Below are 24,571 nucleotides of genomic sequence, written 5' to 3'. Positions count from 1 at the left end.
GGGGGTATATATGTTTTCCTCCTACCCCGACTATAGGAGAAATGTTAAGTGTGGTTGGGCCCCGAAACTCCCTCAAGACCGAGAAAGTGGCTCCTGTGTCCAGGAGGAAGGAGACGGATCGGCCATCCACGACAATAGTCACCCTGGGCTCACTTTCTTTGATAGTCATGGTCGGGAGGGAGCCAGGGTCCCATCAGTCTTCTTCTTCCTCAGCCAGTTCCACCAGAGGTGCTTAAGGCACCCGGGATGGCTGGGGCTTGCTAGGCCAGTCTCCCTTCGGGTGAGTGGACAGTCGGAGCCCCAGTGCCCCATTTCTTGGCACCTAGGACATGGCTTGATGGGCTCTCTGGGTGATGGGCAACTCCTTGACCAATGACCTTCTTTGCCACACTTAAAGCAGGCACCAGGGGGAGCTTTGGAGGTGGAGGGCCCGAAAGGGCACTTAGAAGGCTAAGTAATTACTTTGGCCAGCATTTGGAGGTTGGCCAGATCAGCCTTTTGTTTGCGCCGCTCCTTTTTCTGTTCCTGTTCATCCTCCCTATTATGAAAGACCTTGAAGGTCACTGATAAAATTTCATTCTGGGGAGTAGCAGGGCCCTGTTCCAGTTTTTTTAGTTTGGCCTTGATGTCAGGGTAGGATTGAGCCAAAAGGATGTCATAAGGACGTGGCGTCCTTCTTCTGAGGTGGGATCTAGGTTGGTGTATTGTTGGAGAGCCTGAGTTAGGCGATTAAGGAACTCGGATGGGGTTTCTTCCTTTTTTTGGATAACATCCTGGACTTTTTGGAAATTAACAACTTTGCCAGCGGCCTTTTAAAGACCGGCCAGGAGGCAAGAACTAAAATGATCTCTGGCCTGAATTCCCTGTGGTGTGTTGTAATCCCAATGTGGATCCTGTTTGGGAACTGCCTGGAGGCCAATGGGGCCTTTTTAAGACCGGCCAGGAGGCAAGAACTAAAATGATCTCTGGCCTGAATTCCCTGTGGCGTGTTGTAATCCCAATGTGGATCCTGTTCGGGAACTGCCTGGGGGCCAATGGGGAGGGCAGGGTTTGTGCGGTGGATTTCATCTGCATGACTCCGAGCCGCACCCCAAATGCGATTGCGTTCTTCGGAAAGGAGGGTGTTGGCTAGGAGCATATAGATGTCATGATGTGTGAGACTGTATGCCTGAAGGACCCATTGGAATTCTTTAATGTAAGTAGAGGGGTCGGTGGTGAAGGACCCCAATCTCCTTTCTAGCTGGGCGAGATCGGCTAATGAAAAGGGAACGTGTACCCTTACGACCCCCTCAGCACCAGCTACTTCGCAGAGAGGAGCCATGGTAGAGGAAGGGAGGAGTCCCTGGGAACGAGTCACAGGGGGACTAAAGGAGGGCGCCAGGGCAGGTGAAATAGGAGTTGGCAGGGAACAAGATGGCGGTAAGGTGGGGCTAGAAAATGGCTGGACAAAAGATGGCGACAGAAGAAAAGAAGATGGTGGCGGAGCTGCCTGTGGGGGTTGGGGGACAGGAAATGGTGGCAAAGCAGGGCTGGAAGAAACGGGAGGAAGAGGCAGGAGGGAGAACAGGCTGACTAGGGGGCCCCTCACCCTGCAGCGGCTGCCCCGGAGACCAGGGCTGTTTGCCGGCCGGCCGGGCGCAGGAGACGGATGGAGCAGAGTTAACTGAGGGGGTTGGGGAGCAGAGGAAGTTACAGGAGAAGGAGACCTGTGCGGAGGGGGTTCGTCCGCAGGGTCAAAATTATCAGACGTAGAGGGTAGTGGAGGCAGTGAGGATGAAGGGGGTTTGGATGCCAGGAGAACCTGGGAAGCAGAGCAAGTGAGACAGAGAGAGGGATTTTGAGCAAGTAGGTGGAAAGCCTCCACATATGGAATTTCTTTCCACTTTCTCAGGCACTGGCAGTAATTAAAAAGGCTCTGGAGAATGTTAGGATCGAGTGTGCCGTCAGGGGGCCACTTATTTTGGTTATCTAGGGGATAATAAGGCCAATTTTGTGTGCAAAATTTAGTGAGGAGTTTGGGTTTGATGTCAGGCTTGAGGGATAGGGTGGTGAGGTTGTTTAAGAGACATTGTAAGGGTGAATCACCCCGGAGGGAGGAGGCAAAAGCTCCCATTCTGAAGAGGATTAGAGAGAGAGAGAAGGTTTAAAAGGAGGATAGAATGAGCCCTTCTGCCGGATGAGAAGGACGGAACTCAGAGGGCGTCCCCAATGAGTCGTGCAGTTCCCAGGAGGTGGGTATGAACCCAGGAGGGGAGGGAGTGTAGGTCGTCACCTAGACCCTTGCTTCCCGGAGGCAACTGTGCCGGAAGCTGGAGGGACCAAGCACGCTAGGGTTTACTGGATGGCGGGGGTCCTGGACCCAGTAGGAGGAAGGTTAGAGGGTCCAAGGATGAACCCAGGAAGGAGGAAGGTTAAAAGGAGTGAGAGAAAGAGAGAGGGAGGAATGGGAGGTTTAGCCTCCGGGGCCAGGAACATGTCAATGTCGGGGCCGGGAGAATGTGATTAGGGTGAAGGTTTAAAAAACCTACAAGCCTGACAAAAGGAAAAGGGGGCTTACCTAACGGATGAGCTGGTGGTGGGTGAAGGAAGTCAGAGCCGGAGAAAACGGACGGGGGCGGACCGTCAGTCCCGGGGGGTCGCGGAGAAGTCTGAGGAGGTCCGAGGAAGGAGTCCCCTGGTGCAGGGTGAACTCCTCCCGGGTTTCGGCACCAAATGAAAGAAAGGCAGCGAGACCCGGTCTGACGGTTCACCAGAGAAGTTCCGCTTTATTCAAGGACTGCGTGTACAATTATAGGGTGCTGTGCTCCGGGGCGGGAGAGAGTGGACGAGGTGGTAACTGATTGGACGGGGCTGGGCAGGAGGTGAGCCTTGACCTGTGACTGGCTGAGGTTTGGCGCAGGTGGGCTTGGGTGTTGGCGCCAGCGAGCTTGTTTACTGCGGAGAAGAACCAGGAAGGGCGCCATATTGCCAGGGTGTGTCCCTGTTCAGGCGCCCATGGGGTCCCTACAATAGCAAACATGATTACTGTGTTAATGGAAAGTAATCCATTTTACCCTTGGAATAATGTATTTTGTTGTTTAATAAGTAGTCTGTAATAATTGTTTTATACCTGTTTTTTTAAAGAGTTTTAATTGTTGCTTTTATATCTTTCTTTAAAATAGTTATTTAATAATGAGGCATTGAAGGGTTAATCATTTGCTCATACTTTAGCTTTCTCTGTGTTCAGTTTTCAGTAGGAAGTGATCTTTTTATTGCTTTCTAAGAATATTGTAACTTTTATTTTGATATTCTCTTTCTTATCCGTGGGTCATTTTGAAAAGTATTTCTTAATTTCCAAGTAAAGACTTTTTGGATAATTTTTTATTTTATTTCGGATGTGCTCAATTATGATCAGAATTTTCCCTATGGAGTCTGCTTTTTTTTTTTTTAATTTTACTTATTGTTTGGCTAAGTGCATGATTGATTTTCCTATGCTTGTTACACATATAAGAAAAAACACATTTATGCCTGTTAGGATACAAAGTTTGATGTTTATTTAATTAAGTGTGTTAATTGTGTTGTTTAGTTTCTCTATTAGGTTTGCCTAATTCTGAATAATTTACAATTAGGTAAACATATTGTTCACACACACATAAAATAATTTTGAATAAGACAAATGTACCAAAATTTACTCTTACTGAGTTGTCCTTGCATTGCTAATCCTTTTTGCTTTATACATTTGGCTGCTGCTTTGGTGCATACAATTTTAAACTGTTACCCTGACCTTGTCAGTTGTACCTTTTATTATTCATTACACAGTGTCTCTCTTTGCCACGTTAGTGCTTTCAGCATTAAGTACCACCTTATTTCATGTTAATGTTAGCAGTCCTGCTTTTCTCTTTTTTTATTTGTCCGACATACCATTGTTCATTCCTTTATTTTTAAACCCATCTGTTATCTCTTTATTTTAATGTGTTTCTTTTATATTGTGTTTAACTGGGTTTTGTTTTTAATTCTTGTTAGTCCATATCTATCAAAAGCGAAATTCTGTCTGTTCCTATTTAGTGTAACAATTGAAATACATTATTTCATTTTATTTTTCTTCCTTAGTATGTTTACTGTTTATTTTCTTTTTTCTCTAGTTTTCGCTTCTTACATTTTCTTGTTTGACCTAGTTTTTATTTATTTATTTTTCTCCTTCTCGATTCGGAAGTCCTTCAACAACTTTCCTTTCTACAAGTGGCTATGCTGCTGTTACAGACTGAGTGTGTCCCCTGAAAATTCATATGTTGAAGCCATAAGTCCCAATGTGATGGTATTTGGAGGTAGGGCCTTTCGAAGGTAATTAGGTTTAGATGAGGTCAGTGAAGATGAAGCTCCTGTGATGGGATTGGTGCTGTTATAAGAAAAGGAAGAAACCAGGGGGCTTTCTCCCTCCACTGTGTGAAGACACGGAAATAAAGCAGCCATCAGCAAGCCAGAAAGAAAGGGCCCTTGCCAAAAATCCAACCATGCTGCCTCCCTGATGTTGGAGGTGGTGGTATGCGTGCACATATGTGAGTGAATTGAGGGAGCGAGCCGTGCAAAATCAAGGGGTGGAGCTTCCTACAGTCACCAGCTACGGAAAGGTCCCAGAGTAGGTCTGAACTTGGGCGTCGAGGATGAAATTGTTAGTGATACATCTAAAGTAGCAGTTCTCAAACTTTTTTGTCTTAGGACCTCTTTATATTCTTAAAAGTAATTGAGGAACCAAATAGCTTTTTTTTATATGGCTCATATCTATTGACAGCTGCTGTTTTAGAAATTAAAACAATACTTTAAAAATATGTATTAATTCATTTTAAAATAACAGTAAATCCATTACATGTTAACATAAATAACATTTTTATGGAAAATAACTATATATTTCTAAGAAAAATTAGTGAGAAAGTGGATTTTTTTTGTTTTACATTTTTGCAAATCTCTCATGTCTTTCTCACAAGAAAATAGCTGTATGATCTTGCCTGCTTCTGCCTTCAGTCTGATGTGGTATCACATGCCCTGTGGCCTCTGGAAACATCCACTGTACACTTGTGAGAATGAGTACAAAAGGCAAATATGGTCTTACTATATTCATGACTTTGTGTTCCCTCGAAAGTGTCTCAGGGATACTTCTGTCACCACCAGGGGAGCTGAGACCACACTTTAACTGCTGACTGTAAACTTCAGTCCTCACCCCGTCCTTTCCTGTCACTCTGGTCTCAGAGGTAACCACAGCATTGCAGTTCATGTGCATCACTTCTATGAGTGCTGGTACACTTTCACCAAATATGTGTGTCGTAACAGTGCAACAGTGTGTTTTATGTGTTTTAAGTTTTACATAAATTTTGTCAAAGTGTATATTTATCCTTCTGCAACATGATTATTTTGATACCTACCCAGGTTGACCCATGCAAACCTATTTAATTCGTTAAAACCCACCCTTTGAATACACTGCAGTTTATTTTGCTATTTCTCTGCAGTTGGATGTTTAAGTTGTTTCTAATTTATCTCTATTAAAATTGGTGCTATAACGAACATCTTTGAATATGTCTTCTTATGCATGTAGGATATGTACTTAGAAGTAGGATTCTGGATCATAGGGCATGTACATTTTCAACTTGACTAGTCTTGCCAAGTTGTTTTCCAAAATAATTGAACCAATTTGTCTGCCAGCTAGCATTGTATAAGAATTCCCATTTGCCCACAGTCTAGACCTCCACTCCTCACCACTTTTTTTTGGCGGCTGGCTGGTACAGGGATTGAACTCTGGACTTTGGTGTTACTGGTACCATGCTCTAGCCAACTGAGCTAACGGGCCAGCCCCTGGGAAACTTTTAAATTGTGGCAATCTGGTGTATGTGAAATAGTGTTTAAATCCTCTTAATTTACATTTTGCCTTTTCTATTTAACAGTCTTCCTTTAGCATTTAGATTATACATTGTCACTTTGATTATTGTCTATTTAGGTTTAACTGTAGTCAATCCTCATTATTTGGAGATTCTGTATTTACAAATTTTCTTACTTGCTTAAGTTTATTTGTAACCCCCCAAATACTTTTTCTGCTTTTGCTGTCTTTGCAGATATGTGCAGAATGCACACATGCAGAGCAGTGAATGCTGAGGTCCAACGAGACAACTCTGTCTGTTTATTTCAGCCTTCTTACTGTAAACAACTTTATTTAGAGCCATGTTTTCCACATTCTTATGATTTTTGTGCTGATTTCACCATTTAAAATGGCCTCCAAACATAGTGGTATGCTAATCTTTGCACAAGAAGGCTGTGATGTGCCTAATGGAGAAAATGCATATATTAAATAAGCTTTCTTCAGCCATGAGTTAGGGTGTTGATGGACTGTGAATTCAATGTCAGTGAATTAACAACAAACATTAAATAAGGTATCTTTGAACAGAAATATACATAAAACAAGGTTATGTATTGATTAATCCATGAAAATGTGACCCTAGGTTTAGAGGAACCTAACCTTCTATTTTCCCTGGGAGCAGAGGTTTAGTAGATTCTAATGCAGTGTCCTCAGCAACTTTACAGAACATAACTACCTCAAATAGTGAGTCAGCTGTAATATGACAAAGTTCATTGTGTGATAGACTTTAGCCATTATTCCACTGTTTTTAAAACTCCAGTGTTATAGATAAGAAATCTGAGGCTGATCTGATTCTTTTTTCCTTTGTAAGTGATTTGAAACTTTTTTCTGGGGCATTCTAGGGTTTCTGTTTATTTTAGGAGTTCAGAAGTTTTACCAGAATATTCATGTGTGATTTTCAACCAGTCCTATCTGGAGCTCAGTCATTAAAGTCTCAAGTCTTCTAATCAGATAATTTTTCCTGTTGTTATTTATTTATTTAACTGTTGTCTCACCTTAATTGTTTTGTTTTTTCTCTTTTTTTGGAGTTCCTGGAGTACTAGGTTTAGGTCACACCTGCGTATTCCTCGTGATGTTCATCTGTTTTACTGTGTTGCTAGAAAATTCTTCCTCTCGATCTTCAAGGCTACTAGCAAACATCTTCCTTTCATTTATTATATTTTTAAATTTGAAAATCAGTATTTTTAAATCCAGCAAGTTTTTTTAAGTGCTTTGTTTTAAAAGTCTCCTTACATAATTTTTTTACCTGGAGGTTAAAGATGTAATGAACCTTCCAGCAATTCTGATTTACCAGCTGCCTGTTTCAGGTGTTCTGCTTTTTCTTTCTCCTGTCTACTGGGTGCACTACCATTTTCTGCTGCATGGACATGGTTTATCTCTGAGGCTCTTGTTAGATTGCTCAGCTGTGACAAACACTTATGAGCAGCAAGTTGTCAGCTCCTATCAAGGCACCAGGAGGAAAGTCTCTCTGCTTTTTCCCTTTGCCTTTGGTGCAAAGGCTACTGATCTTCCACAGCAAGGACAGAAAAAAAATCTTCCTATCTTTTAGCTGTTGTAGCTCCCCCAGGGCCAGGAAGATAGCAGGTCCTCCCAGACTGCTCAGGAAGGTGCTATTCAAGAAGTGCTGCTATTAGCTGAAATGAGGAGCACCGTAAGGAAACCACTGTATGAGGAGAGAAAATGAGGTGTCAGAAGGATGTAGAGATGATGATTTATAGCCAGTGGTTGGAAATGGGGATAGATCTTGAAAAAAATTAGAATTTTACATAGTATTTTCTTTGTAATTACTATTGTGAATACAAGTAATTACTATTATGAGTACAATCCGTGAGGATATCAGTTGTAGGAAAACATGATGTTGAAATAGGGTCGTGAAAGAGTGGGGCTTTGGACTTTTCCTTTTTCTCCTTGCTGATTTGATCTTACTAGATCCAAAGGAATTGAGAATACCACACATTTATTGTGTGAACAACGCAGTATAGTGAACTATTTCTTAATCTAATGCTAGCAATCTTCAGCTCAGGAATGGATTCGGTTCCGGTTTCTCCTTTCTCCACCTTCTCTACTCAGTTCCCCTCTCTTCTAAAATTACGCTCTGTTGGTGGCCTCTACAGTAACCACTGTTTCTTTTGTCTAGTCCAAATAGTTTGATCTTCATGATGTGAATATTGTCTTACAGGTGCTGCCTGTATAATAATCACCAGGCTAAGGACTGTATTGACTCCTTTGTTACTCACTGTGTTCGGGTAAGACCTACAATTTGCATTATTATGGTAGTGTGTAATTAAAAATTGTGGGATGTAATTCCTTCAATATCATTAATTTATGCATTTTTAAATCTAATATTCCTTATTCACTTTCCCTGAATAAATAAAAAAATTCTGTCTCCTCTTAACACTTGCGTGGATGGCTTTATAACCTGACAGGTTGTTAGATACAGTGTTGTCTTTTGATGAACTGTCACTACAGCCTGTGGGGACTCTAGGAATGGGAAGTCATGACCCCAGCTGAGAAAACTGCAGTTATTTCCTCAAATTTTTTTGTAATTGCACATAAAAACTTTACTTTTTTTTTTGACCTTATAAAGAAGGAATTTGTAACATCCCTGTATGGTTATCTTTGTACTACCTTAGTGAACAGGATTCTAATAAAATTAAAATTATTAATTTAGATGAGATCACAAACTTTTTTCAAGTCTCAAGTAATTAAAAAATGCAAGCCTTGTAGTGTATTAAATTAATCATAACTCATTCTTATTTGATTATATGAACATTTCTATTAGAGAACTCAACCAGGCAACTCTTTTGGGCATAATTCCAGTTACTAAATATATATAGGAAGGTAGCATGGTATGGTGAAAGAATCAACAGAAGACCAGATTTCATTTTTATCACTAACGTTTTATCATCATCAGGCATATCACTTCACCTTTCTATAAACCTCTTACTATTTAAAGAGTGAAATGCAAATATACCTTCTCTGTACCTCTTTTAGGGTACTTATTGATCAAATGTGATAATATCTGTCAAAGTATACAAATATAAAACAATATTATACTTCAAGAATCTTTTTTTTTAATTTTTATTTTTGGTGGCCGGCTGGTACAAGGATCTACACCTTTGTCTTTGGTGTTATAACACCTTTCTCTAACCAGCTGAGCTAACTAACTGGCCAGCCCCCAAGAATCTAATTCATACTTCTTAGAGCATCCTGCCATCCGTGTATTTTGTCTTATTAGTGAGATGTTATGGGATTTGGTATGAGAATACTGTATAGAGAGAGTAGGAATAAAAGAACCTTAGTCAGAGTATATAGGTATTAGCCATTACTCAGGCAATGGGCTTATTAGGCATTCTGGTGTATTTAAGTAGCACAGAAATGTCAGCCTTGAACATTGGCTTTTGACTTAATATAAGCAGAAAAGAAACTGTCATCTTAGAATTGCAGGAAAACATCTAAAGATTAAAGGAAGATATTTTTGCCATGTGAAAACAACTTTCTTAACAGCCACTTTTTTCTAATTATTGATAAATTCTAATGTTGAGTTCCTTAAAAACAAATACCTATGTAAAAAATATATATAGGCATGATTCTTAAATGTACAGCTTTTTTTTTCCCTGTTAAACCAGATTTTGAGAACTTAGAATGTTAAGTTTCTATAGTATTAAGGAATTTGATATTGGCAGTTAACACATTGTATATGTATTGCAGCCATTCTGTAGTCTTATTCAGATCCATGGGCATAACAGGGCTCGACAGAGAGATAAGCTCGGTCATATTCTTGAGGAATTTGCTACCTTGCAGGACGAGGTAAGAGCCAGGTTCCCCTCCCTTCTAAAGTTAAATAATTCACACACTTCTGTCCAGATTTTTAAAACAATTCTTTGAAGCAGCATTTTGACTTTTTAATTTTTCAAGATGATGAGCTTACTTTTCACTTAAAATGTAACAGTTTCATATACCAATGAAAGAGTTTACAAAAAGAAACAAAAATAATCCAGGCTGATAAACATCTTAAACTGTTTCTTTGATAATTAGGATAAATTATGAAATATGTACAGAACTATGGTTTTATAACAAGTTTACATTATAATAACAATACATTAATTTTAATGTTAATTTGTGAACGGCAGCAGTATTGATAGTATAAAAAAAGACCTGAAGTCATTTATTCTTGTTTTTGTCCTTTAAAATGGATGTCTTTTTAGTTTACAGAGCATTTAGATAAATGTTAACCTTTGTGAAATGAGAACGTTGAATGCAAACCTAACCAAAAATGGATTTGAAAATATGAGTTCTTTGGTGATGAGATTAGAATTTTCTGTTCATGTACCGTTTTTAGCTGGTTTTTTTTTTTAAAAAAGTTCTTTCATTAACTGAAAAAAAAAAATCAGTGTTGTAACATTTTATTTTGATAGGCAGAGAAGGTTGATGCCGCACTTCACACTATGCTGTTGAAACAGGAGCCGCAGAGGCAGCACCTGGCCTGTTTGGGCACCTGGGTCCTGTACCATAACCTTCGAATTATGATACAGTATCTTCTAAGCGGTTTTGAATTGGAACTGTACAGCATGCACGAGTACTATTACATATATTGGTAAGAGAACAGTGCGAGTTAGAAATCGGTGGTGGGTAGAGTGGATAAGATATGAGAGACCGTCTGTAAAACAGAGTGTCGTTTTAGGGCACTTTTTCATTTAGTGTATTTTAACTTCATTTGTGTGACTGTTGGAAAAATATCTATTGAAAATTAGAGCTAGATCATCTGGAAAATCTTTAAGTCCCATAACATTGTACAAATATATTTTTCCAGCCATCCAGATATGTAAAAATTACTAATAAATGTGGCTTCAATGTAAATGGGTTATTTGAAGATCTTATTTGCTCCTTTGGAGAAAAATTAACACGTTTCGCCCTGACTTTAGTGGCACTAGATACTAATTGTGGATGTACTTAATGGAGTTAAAGTTCAAATTGGAACCAGATCTTTCTCTTCCTGAGAAGAAATTGTGGTCCAAATAATCACTGGGAGCATAACTGTTTCAGATTGTGGTATTGAGGATTTGCCTGGGGAGCTTTGGAGTTCACAAGAGATGATCTTCAGCAATGTAGCTCTTCCCTTTCTCTTGTGGGTGAGATAAAGAAACCTAGTAAGAAGGTGTTTGAGAATATTTTAGATATAGAAAAGCTGTCATAGAAAATAAGTTAGGAAAATTAAGTGTTAATGAATTCAGTTATCTTGAATCTATTTCTTAGTATGGCAAAGCATGGTAGTAATTTTAAACTAATAATGACCTATGTTGCCCGTTACAAACACCTAAGTTTAGTATATTAGACTTTCATATAGTTAGCCTTTTATAAATTAATGTTTAAATTTATTTAACTTATTAATTGCAATATTGGATATTTTCTGGAGTCACTGCATTGAGGAAAGGAAGTGATTCTCTTCCATGCTGTTGACATGGTTTTTGACATGTTTTTTTTTTATCATGAGCATTGAGGGTTCTTAACAGATAATTCTTGGCTATGAAAATTGAATTTGAGCATCGACTATAGTAATGTGAGAATAATTATTATATTTGGCATATTCTGCAACATTTATATAGATGATACCAAATAACCTTTATCAACAGGTGTTCATAAATATTTGAAATACATTTTGTTATTAACTAACTCATAGAAGACACTCCTGTTCATTTTATGGGGAAACATACCTACGTTCTTTTTTTTTTCTGGTTTGAAGCAGCTAATTGGAAACTTTTGCTCTTGATTTCTCAGGTTAAGATACAGTTTTTTTTTTTTTTGTCTTTTTTGTCTTTTTCCGTGTCTGGCAACGGATCGCAACCCTCAGTGTTGCCCCCGCACCAGACCGGGGACCGGCAACGGGATCGCAACCCTCGGCGTTGCTCCCGCGCCTCGCTCAGCCAGTGAGCGGGAACCGGTCTGTATGTGGGATTCGAACCCTCGGGCGGGAGCGCCGCCGCGCTTCCCAAGCGGCACACTATCCAGTGCGCCACCGGGCCGGCCCAAGATACAGTTTTTATATGGTTTTTTTTTGTGAAATAAATTGGGATTTTAAATTAGCAAATGAATGATATTCAGATAAATACTTCATTAGAAATTTACCTGCATACATAAGCAAATTCATTTCGTTTCTTGTTAACGAAAGAAACTTTAGTTCTGGCTATAAGTATTTTTGTGGTCTTTGTATTAGTTTTGAACTGCTGTTTGATTTTAAAATTATAGATTGGGCTCCTGCATTTTCACAAGATAATCTTTTTTTTTTTTTTTTTTATTGTTCATTAATATGATCCCGAAAGCAAGTGGACCCTTTTAAAATCAGCAGCAGAAACTGTGATCCTTAAACTTTAATGTGCATCTTAATCACTTGGAAAATGCATTATTACACAAATTTCTAGGCTCGGTACCTAGAGTTCCTGGTTTATTAGGTCTAGCATGGGACTCAATCATTTGTATTTCTGACTAGTTCCCAAGTGGTAGTGACACTGCTCCTGGCCCAGAGGTGGCAATTCGAGAACCACTGATACAGAATATTAGCACTCTGGCTCTCCTTAGATATAATTGTATATTAATTTTGATAAAACACTTAATAAAAGCTCATTGAGGTACTTGATATTTGAGAGGAAATACCTGAATTCTGTCAGCTGTTCCCTTTACTTATCTGTCCTTACTTTAGTCAGAAGGTAGAAGGCACCATTAGTTCCCTATAGAAATCCTTCACTGAGTTAAGACATAGGTTATAGACCCTCAGATTCTGTAGTGTGTTAGAGAAACAAAATTCAGTTGTATCTTATAAGGATACTGTAATAAATGCTTTTCTTAAATTCAGTGCCAGGAATTATTTTCTGTCCATATGAAATTGTATGCTTTCTTTCATCAGATAAAAATGTATTTTCCTTTTTCCTTAGCTGCAAGGAAATATGTAGTACTCAGTTTAGCTTTGAAATATAATTCCTGAGACATTCCAAGTATATCTTTTTTTTCCTTTTTAAAAAAATTCTTTACAAGTATATCTTTTTTTTTTTTTCCTTTTTGTCTTTTTTCGTGACCGGTAACGGGATCGCAACCCTCAGTGTTGCGCCCGTACCGCGACTGGCAACGGGATCGCAACCCCCTCGGTGTCGCGCCCGCACTGCGCTCAGCCAGTGAGCGGACCGGTCTCTATATGGGATCCCAACCCTCGGCGGGAGCGCCTCCGCGCTCCCAAGTGCCGCACTCAACCAAGTGCACCACCGGGCCGGCCCCAAGTATATCTTTTGACTAGTTTTTGTTTTGCTTTAAAATGTTCTGTTTTATGTGTGTTTTGATATTATAACCTACCTTAATCTTTTCGGGAAATTTTGGGAATAGGTGTTAATATACTCAAACTTGATCATAAAATCTCTTGCAGATCTTTGATTTTCACTTAGTATGCTGGTGCTCTTTAATTTTATTTATTATGGATTATATTACAAAGTATATATATTTGTATTCTAGACTTGAACTACTTTCCTGGCTTACCAGAATGTAATGTTGTTTAAACTTCTGAAAAATTAGTATTTGGTAGAATATTCTGTTTTACATTTTATTTATTGAATAAACTCAAGTAAATGATAAGCCTGAATGTTCTAAATCTTTTAGAATGGTTTTGTATAATGCCAATAATTTTTAAAAATCTTTTTCTGAGTTTATTCGCTTTGTTTTGTGATTAACAGGCAAAGAACATATTTACTTAATAGACTTAGGTGAAGTGTGTCCTGATGTAGTAAAAACAATTTAATGGGCATTCATTTACATGTTTATGTAATTATCAAGAAGTCTTTTGATAAGTTGTAAAGTGTAAAAAGGGAAAGTTAATCACTTGTAACGCTCATTTCTTGTAAGATCTGATAATCTGATTTTTAAAAAACTTGAAGCACTATAAAAAATATATTATTATTAATGCATGTGTTGATAAAGCTATCTCATTTAGACATCTACCATTAAGAAATATTTTGTATCCTTTAAGGTATCTCTCTGAATTCCTTTATGCCTGGTTGATGTCAACATTGAGTCGTGCTGATGGCTCTCAAATGGCAGAGGAGAGGATAGTGGAAGAGCAGCAGAAAGGCCGCAGCAGTAAGAAAACAAAGAAAAAAAAGAAAGGTGCTGTGGATTATTTTTAAACTTAGAAGTCAAGAACAGTGGAGTACACTTTAGTTTCTACAGATAAGTAGGTGGAGAGCTGTGTCACTCATGAGTCGTAATGGGTGAAATTAGTCATTATGTTTAGTTATCCATCATCTCTTCAGAAATTATAAGGTAGAGACTGAGTCCGAATATTAGTGCCGTAAGTCTTTTTGGTTCCTTTCTTTGCTTTTCTTTTATTTTTTTGCTATTTCATGTATTAGACGATCTGAGATCAAGAAATAGCCACAAAGGGTATAAAAGCAAAATAGGTGAGGGGACAAGGCAGCAGGAGACCGTTGATCTTGTGGCAGAGCCTGGCAGCTCCAGAGGGAAGTAGTTCTGTGCTGCTAAATTAGTGGGCACAGAGGTGATCGCACAGCACCGCAGGGCATCGTCCAGGAGCCATGAGGACTGCCCTGCCGGTCACTTTTAGGGAAGGATATAGATATTGTTACAATCATTATAAAGTATTACTTTGTGTACATGTAGGATTTAAACAGTTTGGGTGGACCGTGAAATGACTGTGTATTTGTAGTTTCCTATAAAAGAGCTTAAATCTCTGTATGGTCAATTAAGAAAAAAATAAAATTACTTCATACTAGAATTTTATGGTATTATTTCTTTGGGGGACAAGATTATTGTTTAGCTTTTCAGTTGTATTTAATTATTTGTAAATTTTGGCTGTAAAAGAAAATTTATCCTATAGGAATGAATTGAAGTTTTAATTTGGGAAACAAGCTGGAAGATTTTTTAAAATTAGAATTTCTCTTGCAAGAGGGGGAGGGGAAAAGGAATATGGAAGATTTTCTTTCTAATTACAGTTCGTCCATTGAGCCGAGAGATCACGATGAGCCAGGCGTATCAGAACATGTGTGCCGGAATGTTTAAAGTAAGTTGTTGAAGTTCTTTTAGCTTTTAACTATATTGCTATTATATAGTTTATTTAAAATGAACTCTTTTCTGTGATTCTTTCCGGGTTCTAATTTCACCTTTGGTTTACTTCCCATTTGCTTGAAGATTACCTTTTTTCAAAGGCTAGTTGTTTTCATTAATTTTGTTCAACAAATATTTGAACTCTTGCTGTGTGTCAGATGCTTTGTATTGAATACATGGTAGGATACCAGTTCTAATCAATGCGTTCCTTGTTTCAAGGAGCTAATGACAGGCAGTTAATAACTAGGAGTTAATAACAGGTCAGTTGACATATGTGTGACACAGGTAGTAAGAGAAGGAAGAAATTACTTCTGCCTGATGATCAAGAAAGGTTTCATGGAAGACATGGAGTTTGGGTTTTTTTAGACGTATATTAGGAAGGCATTAGGTTCCACAATGAATGGCTTGAGCTAAAGCAGTCACTTTTAGGAGATAGTACAAGTTAAAAGTGTACTTGGCAATTCAAGAAATGATTTGATGCAACTTATATTAAAATACGTAAAGCAGAACATGGACTTTTGTTTGAAAAGCAGGACCCGTGCTTATGAAAGTTATATGTCATGTATTTCTTTAGAAACTTTTACTTGAAGGTTTCAAAGCTATTTTAAAAGCATGAGGCATCGTAGAATAATGTACATGTGGTATAATTTCACTGGGAAAAATAGTAATATATTGAACACTGCAACTTAAAAATTTGTTGTACAAAACATGGCACATAAAATAAAAATTAATACTGAGAATCCAGTTTTTCTTTTCAGCTATTTCTGATTTCTGAGCCATGACTTGTGTCAGTTATATATAAATAGCTTTTTCTTGTTTTCAATTCTGTATTAAGATGTTACTTTTTAATATTAATTTTATCTTTTTCTCATTTCCCCCTTTTCTTTTCAGACCATGGTAGCATTTGACATGGATGGCAAAGTGCGCAAACCCAAGTTCGAGCTTGATAGTGAACAAGTTCGGTACGAGCACAGGTTCGCTCCGTTCAACAGTGTGATGACCCCGCCGCCGGTGCACTACCTGCAGTTCAAGGTGGGCCCCTCAGGGAAACCATTGTACAGTCTTCCGTCTCAGGCCTTAGAGGCCGCGTTTATACCAGCCACATCATACCTAGTGGGGCAGTGGGACCGGTGATAAAAACAGCAATTTCAAGCAGTGTGAAAGCAATTTGACTTTGTTGGATACACTCATCACATTAGCAGTTATTTAAGTAATGGGAATAATATGAGGTGGTATATGAGGGCTGAGAATTGGACATTACCTAGGAAAAAATAGAGATGTGCCGAGTCTGTGCTTCAGTGTCTGTATATGAATTGATGGTCAATGTAGAATTCTTTTGTGATAAAAACAGCAATTTCAAGCAGTGTGAAAGCAATTTGACTTTGTTGGATACACTCATCGCATTAGCAGTTATTTAAGTAATGGGAATAATATGAGGTGGTATATGAGGGCTGAGAATTGGACATTACCTAGGAGAAAATAGAGATGTGCCGAGTCTGTGCCTCAGTGTCTGTATATGAATTGATGGTCAATGTAGAATTCTTTCATAATTAAAAAGGTATTTTGGAGTTTTTGATATTAAACATGTTTTGAATGTGTTTCCCCTTTCTTTTTAGGAAATGTCTGACCTCAATAAATACAGCCCTCCTCCTCAGTCTCCAGAACTGTATGTGGCAGCTAGTAAGCACTTTCAGCAGGCAAAAATGATATTGGAAAATATCCCAAACCCGGACCATGAGGTGAGACTGAGTACATCGTAATTCCAGGGGGAAATCTTGGCAGGAAGTCCAGATCTTACTACTGAGTGAAAGTTAATTACAAAAATGAACTTTATAGGATTAATAAATAGAGCCTATCATGTTTCTGCCAAGGATTTCAAATAGCTTTGCCAATCTAACCCTGTCAGGCTTAAAAGTATTTTAAGAAAGAGGTGATGTAAGTATCTCCTTTGTGCAAATTTAAAAATCAAGGCAAAGATAAATTAAGACTCAGAACCATAAAGTAGGAAGGATAGAATAAAATCCAGACAGATCCATAGCTCAAAATGTTAACATTTAAAGTTTTCTAATTTAATCTATAGTTCACTATATTAAAATATAAATGTATAAGTCTTAAATATGAAAAATGATCTGGCCAATTATCACAGGAACAACCTTTTTCTACTTGGCCATTTAAAGTAAAGGCTATTGCTTTTGAAGACTTTATTTTGAGATATCAAAATAAACTTTGCAAATAAAATACTAAGTCGCAGGCCCTTAGTATTTTAATAATTTGCTGTATCCCTAGTTTTATTGAAATACATTTATTCTGTAAATAAGAGTTACCTGTATCACATATATACTATTTTGGGGAGTATTTAGGTACATCTTTCATGGAGGGCTAGGTAGTTTAGCAGTATCTGTCAAAACTCACAAATGCTTAGACCCATCAATTCTGCTTGTTGGGATTTATCTCCTAGATATACGACTTAACTTACAGATACTTGTGCACATGTAGGAAGTGAGGGGAGAGATGAATGTAGAATAGTATTCGTTGCAGTAGGATTTCTGATAGGAAACAAACGGAAGAAGTTTTAGTGTCCATCAGTGGGGGACTGATAAATTATGACACGTCCATCCAGTGGAATACCACGCAGCCTTGAAATGGATGAAGAAGATCTTTATGTACTGTCATGAAATGTTCTTCAGGATGTAAGAAGTTTAGAAAGCAGGGTGCAGAGCTGTATGGTATGCTGCTGTTTCAGTCAAAAAGGGGCAAGGATGACTCTATCAATGTGCATGTACTTTCTCATATGAGTATAAAATATCTCCGGAAAGATACTTAAGAACAATGGTGTTTGCTTCTTGGGATGGGAGCTTGAAAGCCTTGGGAAAGAGGAATAGGGGAGAAGGTCTTTTTTTTTTTTTTAAATCATATATATCATCTAATAAAAATTAAAAGGGGGAGTACAAAAATTTGAGGTAGGCATATTTTGGGGGCTGGCCAGTTGGTTCAGTTGGTTAGAGCATATGCTGATAACATCAGGGTCCAGGGTTTGATCCCTATACCATATAGCTACCAAAAAAAAAAGCCTATTTCATTTAGTGGAAATGTCATTCACTTAGTCAACAGATCTATTGAGCGCCTACTGTGTCCCCAGCAGAAAACAAACAGAAAATAATCCAGCCTTCATGTGGATGAGGGAGGGGTGCTGGGTTACAGGCAGTAAATAAATAGGCAATTATGTCGTATATTAGAAGGTCGTGGTACATTGAAGAAAGATCAAGCCAAGAATGGGAATAGGAAATGCTAAAGGAGGTAGGTAGTGGAGGGGATTAGGCATTTTATTTATTTATTTTATTTTTTTATTTTTTTTTTCCTTTTTGTCTTTTTTCGTGTCCGGCAACGGATCGCAACCCTCAGTGTCGCGCCCGCACCGGACTGGGACCGGCAACGGGATAGCAACCCTGGTGCTGCGCCCGCACCTCGCTCAGCCAGTGAGCGGCCGGTCTGTATGTGGGATCCGAACCCTCGGCGGGAGCACCGCCGCACTCCCAAGTGGCGCACTGTAGCAGTGCGCCACCGGGCCGGCCCGGGATTAGGCATTTTAAAAGAAGGTAGCCTTTGAGCAAATCATAGAGGTTAAACAGGGCAAGTCACATGGATATTCAGGGATGGAGCCCTCTAGGCAGAGGGACCCGCATACGCAAAGGCGCTCAGGCAGGAGTGTACCTGGAGTAATTAAAGGACAGCCAGGGACTGGTGTGGCTTCAGTGGGGTGAACAAGGGGGTGAGCTGTTGGAGGGTTTTGAGCAGAGGAATGACCAAATCTGATCTATGTTTTTAAGGATCACTCTGGCACTGTGCTGAATTTGACTGTAGTGCGGTCCAGGGTGGACTCAGGGGAGCCAGTCAGGGAGGAGGCCATAGCAGTAGCAGACGGCGATGGTAGTGGAGGTAATCAGAAGTGGTCATGTTCTCTATTTTAAGATCAGGCTATCTGGACTGACTGATAGGTCAGATGTGGGATGTGAGAGGAAGAGAGTCAAGATGACTTCCAGGTTTTTGGCCTGAGCAGCTGGATGAGTTGATTCACGTGGGTAAGACTGCCAGTGAAACAGGAACGGGTGGCCAGGAAGGGCAGGAGCTCAGTTTTGGACTTGCTGAATTTGAGGTGCCTATTAGATGTCCAAACGGAGCTGTCACCTCGGCAGGTGGATGTCTAATCTGGACTTGTGGTAATGTGTGTTTCCAGAGAGAGGTCAGTGGGACCTTTTTTCCTTCAAATGGAATTACTCTCTAAGAGAAATATAGTATTCCATTTCAGTTGTTACTTACGTATTCAAATGAAGCCTTTCAGACAAGCAGTAGTCAGAAATAATAACAGTTGAAACTCAAAGGACATGCTACCTGCCAGGCATGGTTCTAAGCTCTTAATACAGATGACCCTTGAACAACACACGTGTTAGAGGTGCCGACCCCCCTGCATAGTCAAAAATCCGCATATAACTTTGGACTCTCCAGAAACTTAACTACTAATAGCCTACTGCTGACTGGAAAACTAAACACTTGATGAACGTATATTTTGTATGTCATATATATTATATACTCTACTAAGTTAGAGAAAAGATGTTAAGAAAATCATAAGAGAAAATACACTTACAGTCCTGTACTGTATATTTATTGAAAAAATTTACATGTGGGCTTATGCAGTTCAAACGCGTGTTACTCGGGGGTGAACTGTGTATATTTTAACTCATTTAATCCTCACAGCAGATATTTGCAGGGTAGATAAAGTTATCATCTCCATATTTACAGATGAAGAAACTGAGAAACAGAGAGATTAGAGAACTTGCCAGGGGCTTCACGGCTAGAAGTGAAGTAAGTGGCAAAGCTGGAATTTGAAAACATACAGCGTTAACTCCAAAGTCCATGCTCCAGCGCTATGTAGTACTGTGCTGCCTTTGCAGGACTTTGCAGCTGGATGTTCTTTTGTTTTCATGAAAGCAAGACACGGTAGCCTTTTCAGGTTTTCAGAGTTGACTAAAATGGAGTTGTAAAGTGTTGCTAAAGCAAATATAATGTTTGTTTATAATTTTAATGGCCTTTATTTAAAAAATATCAACACTTCCATATGCAAAGTTCATATTAGTATTTATAATATACATTTTTGCTGTAAGTTTTATGTTTTGATAGCTTAATGTTCACGTTTTAGGTCAATAGAATTTTAAAAGTTGCCAAACCCAACTTTGTGGTTATGAAGTTATTGGCAGGAGGACACAAAAAGGAATCTAAGGTAAGTACATTGTGGGGAAAATAAATGGTCTTAAGTTATTGTAGAATTGCACTTTTTTTCCCCAATAAGATACATAAGTATTTCTACAGGAAAAAAAAAAATCACTGAACAAAAATTGTCCAAAAGAGGTTCAACAGCAAAAAGTAAATTAAGTAGAGCTTGCCATTTTTCCTTGAGACTTATATTTTCTTTTTTAAAAAGCTATTTTTATTCTTTTTTCCTCTTTTTTTGTGGCTGGCTGGTATAGGGAACCAAACCCTTGACCTTGGTGTTACAAGGCTGCACTCTAACCAACTGAGCTAACCGGCCAGCCCGAGATTTTCTTGACTTAAAATTTCTAAAATCTGTTCTTCTGTCTGTCTCTCCCCTCCCCTTTTGCTGTGTAAAATGCTGAATAGCTTGGGGTAAAAAAAAGTGTAAAAACAAATTTATGGGAGAAGTATGAGGTATTTTAAAAAGTCATCTGCCTTTGAGAAGTGAAAGGTTCGATATTAAAGACTTCTTTTTAATGGCTTAGCACGTCCGAGAGTCATAAGCTTTTCTTGTTAAGTTACTTCATCAGTGCTACATCGTCGTTTCAGCGCACAAGTTCTCCATTGAGTGAGCCACGGGCTGGCCCCACTTTTGGCACTTCTAATGGCTACACATTGCTGGTGACGTTATTCAAAAAGTAGGAAGGAAAAACGTATAATTTGCCTAGGTTTTTCTCTTTTTTTTTTTTTTGGAGGCTGGCAAGGAAATCTGAACCCTTGACCTTGGTGTTATCGACACTGCACTCTAGCCATCTGAGCTAACTGGCCAGCCCAGGTCTAGGTCTAGATGTGGCATGTTCCTTTTTGTTTAAGTCATTTTCAGTTTAACACGTGAAACATTTTCAAATGGGGGTGGGTCTATTCAGTGTCCTCTGGCTTTGAGAAATTGACCGAATTCACCTGCACCTACAAGTGCCCAGTCCCAGAGGCCCCACCTTTCCTTCGCTGGTCACTCTTTCCTTTCCTGTTTCCACTCGGGTGTTTGTCATGGCAGCTGTCCCGGCCTCTGTGGGCCTTTCCTTTTGTTCTCTGTAGGGGGCAAGACCATTAGCAGAATGAGCTACACTGTGGCTTAAGTTGGCTTTTATGGTTTGGCCTAAGACTAGAACTGTTTTGTATTTGGTCTATGGTAAAAAGGGTTCTGAGCTTCAAATATCTTAACGCTCTTGATTTTGACACTTTTCTTGAAGAGGGTGCTCTGGCAATCTTTAATCACTGTGTCTGATTGGCTCGGCTAGTAACCCTCTCAGATGAGAGGTACTGATAATGGTTCTGCTTATCAAAGACCACCTAAGTTATTTCTTAAGAGTCTTCCTAAGAGCAGAGAGTTTCTGTTAACCCATTATCACCAAAAAAGCAAAAGATTTATTAGCGTACGTTATTGACAGAATCATGTGTTCTCCTTTGAGTACCCTTAAGTTGGTGTGTGTGGTTTTTTTTACCGGCAGATTTCTACAGAAATATAGAAAGTTGCCCTTTTAGAACTTAAAAAAAAATCTGCCCATTCAAGGTACTAAAAAAAGTAGGGGAGATAAGACAGCCTCTCCCCTCACAGAGTTTATAACCTTATGAAGAATGCAGAAGAGAAAACGGGTGTTTAAAATGCAATGAGGAAAATGCAGTGTGCTGGTGTAGAACCACCGCACGTGAAACTTCATGGAGAGATCCACGAGTCGTTAGCTGATCAAGGTGTCCTGGACAGGGAGAGAGGTGCCCAGGCCTGGAAGTGAGAGGTGGCAGCTTGGCTAAGCGGAGAGATGAGGTTGACACAGGAGGAGAGGCCAGTCCTCCAGAGTGTGGAAGGCCAGGTTAAGGAATCTGGACTTTATTCTGATGGCAGTGGATGCCACAAAGGCTTTTATGCTGTGAAATAGTGGGATCAAATCAGATCTGCTTGCCTGAGAATGTGGTTCAAAAGGGGCAAGACTGGAAGCAGGGAAGCCAGTTACATAGGAGAAAATGGTGGTCTTTACAAAGGTGGTGGTAGAGGAGGTGGAGGAAAGTGGATGGAGTCAAAAGTTTCCAGAGGTACAGTCAACAGGGGTCAGTAAGGGGGTCAGAGTTCGTGTGGGCATCCAGGATGGTGATTCAGAGGTTTCGGGCTTTGGCATCTGTGTGGATAGGGCACTCTCGGCTTATATAGGCAATACAAGAGACCAGGCTTAGGGATAAGGATTGCTTTAGACCTTGAGATGCCTTTGGGACATCCTGGTGGAGATGACAGGTGGTTAGGTCTGGAGCTGAAAGGTGCTATCTGGGGTGGAGATGAATTGAGGACTAACTGGCTGTAGAGATGTAAGTTAAAGCCCTGTCGGGGGGTAGGAGTTTCTCAAGGACCTGTAGAGTAAGGGCCTGAGCTTGCTCTGAAGGAACAAACTTGGAATGGCCAACTTGTGCAGGGGGGCGAGGGGCTAGGAGGCTGCTGAGGGGTGACGAGCTGCAGGGAAGAGTGCCTCAGAATCACCCCAGGCCGTCGCTTGGCAGATTTCTGTTTTGTTTGCACGAAACTCTGGCTTTTCTGGCTGAAACAGTATATTACCTTAAATACTGGTCAAAGAGCACCCTGTTTGGAATAGTTTAGGAGAAGCAGTTGCTTTCCTTGTTCCCCTCTAGCTATGTGTCTGGGCACTGGAAAAAGCCTGCAAGGAGACTTTCCAGGAAATATAAAGCAGAACATGTGGCCACATGTAGCTAAAAGGCCAGTAAGAGAAGGACCAAAGTGGGCCCGTTGGATTTGGCAAGTAGAGGTTGCTGGCACCCAGTGGGAGAGCTCTTTCTTGAAGGGGCAGAGCAGAACCTAGAAAGTCAGGAGAGGTGTAGAGGGTGGGCTGGAGAGGTGGAGGCAGTGACTCAGCTGGGCTGGAAGAGTTGACTTCCCTACGTTCATACTTGCCCCCCTCTGTTCTTGGAAGAGCTGGTGTGATCTTAAAGATTGTAAAATGCAAGCCTAGGCACTTATGACTCCTTACCGTGCACTGTTCCCTGGTAATGAGCTCGTGGGTCTTCAGCAGATCGGGCCCGTCTGCCTCTCCCACGTTATCTGCACCCTCTCCCTTTGGCTTCTCAAGCCGCAGCCGTATTGCACGTTGCAGGGAGTTGCTCCCCACTGACTCTGGGGCCTCCCCTCCTGGTGGAGCCAGTTTCTCCTCATCCTTCAAGTTTCAGCTGAAATGTCCCATCCCCAGAGAAGGCTCCAAAAGTACTAAGCACAGTTGTAATTTAAATAGTTGTTTTTATCATCCCCACTGTAGTATAAACTTGAGAAAAGGGGTTTCATCTTTCAAGGACCTGACACAGCAGGGGGTCAACTCATAACACCTGCTCACTCAGTTAAAGGCATGTGGATTTTTAAAGATGTAAAAAGACATGCTGATGGCAAGGAGTCCTCCTAAGGGGAAACTGAGCAGAGAAGGGAAAGCCAGGTCCCTAGTAGGAGAGACTTCATGGTGCAGACACAGGGTGGCTGGGGGTGCACAAAGACTTAGAGGCGGCAAATTGAAGTCTGCTGAAAATCGGTTTATTTGTCTGATATTTGCAATAGCAACCTAAACACAAGTTGGTATATCAAATACCTCCAAACCTAAGGAAAATATGGAACCAGAACTGGTTGCTTTTGCAATAAGGGATCATGAAATAAAACTTGGGATTACGGAACCTTTTCATTATCCTACATCTCCAAGAGGTGTTTTAAAAATTTTCTTTTGAAGAGATGAAGTGACATTTCTGAAATATTAAACCAGACCACCTGTGTGCTGCTCATTTACACTATATAAGATATTTTTCTGTAGTCCTGTGCTGATGTTGCCTTCCATTTAAAAAGAATGTATCAACTTTTGGAGAATCATGTGAAGTTATTGTGCAACAGCTCTGAGTTTCTAAACTACTGCAGAGATAAAGACCACAGTACCTGCAACTTCTGTTTAAAATTCAAACATTAAGCAGACCTTAATATTAAGTGTGATGCTTTGTTTTGATCACAGACATGTTACCTGTTGACTTCTAGAATAATTTCTGAGTGAGCCCTTCTCAAAAAACCAGAGCAAGGAGATTGTTACAGCAAGATCGTTCTTTACAGGAAAAAATAGGCAGTTATAGATGGTTAAGCTCACCACAGACATGTTACCTGTTGACTTCTAGAATAATTTCTGAGTGAGCCCTTCTCAAAAAACCAAAGCAAGGAGATTGTTACAGCAAGATCGTTCTTTACAGGAAAAAATAGGCAGTTATAGATGGTTAAGCTCACAGAACTTTTTTTTTTTTTTTCTTTTTTTTTTTTTTTTT

At 39.8% G+C, this 24,571-nt stretch overlaps 1 protein-coding gene across 1 annotated transcript in view; it reads left to right on the top strand.

The window, feature by feature from the left end:
- NAA35 (N(alpha)-acetyltransferase 35, NatC auxiliary subunit) overlaps nucleotides 1-20,282 on the top strand; it is a gene marked incomplete at its 5' end in the record, with an annotated part of 66,928 nt that extends 46,646 nt beyond the window's left edge. Inside the window, 8 exons of the mRNA XM_008587573.1 lie at nucleotides 8,061-8,127; nucleotides 9,593-9,691; nucleotides 10,300-10,478; nucleotides 13,890-14,026; nucleotides 14,872-14,939; nucleotides 15,875-16,015; nucleotides 16,600-16,722; nucleotides 20,178-20,282. Coding sequence (XP_008585795.1) covers nucleotides 8,061-8,127; nucleotides 9,593-9,691; nucleotides 10,300-10,478; nucleotides 13,890-14,026; nucleotides 14,872-14,939; nucleotides 15,875-16,015; nucleotides 16,600-16,722; nucleotides 20,178-20,282 — 919 coding nt within the window. The remainder of the gene's footprint in view (nucleotides 1-8,060; nucleotides 8,128-9,592; nucleotides 9,692-10,299; nucleotides 10,479-13,889; nucleotides 14,027-14,871; nucleotides 14,940-15,874; nucleotides 16,016-16,599; nucleotides 16,723-20,177) is intronic.
- Between the last annotated feature and the right edge of the window lie 4,289 nt (nucleotides 20,283-24,571).

Source organism: Galeopterus variegatus, unplaced genomic scaffold (genome assembly GCF_000696425.1).
Source record: "Galeopterus variegatus unplaced genomic scaffold, G_variegatus-3.0.2 Scaffold4441, whole genome shotgun sequence".
Lineage (NCBI taxonomy): Eukaryota > Metazoa > Chordata > Mammalia > Dermoptera > Cynocephalidae > Galeopterus > Galeopterus variegatus.
The sequence above is the reverse complement of the archived record's forward strand: the minus strand, read 5'-3'. Positions and strand labels throughout refer to the sequence as shown.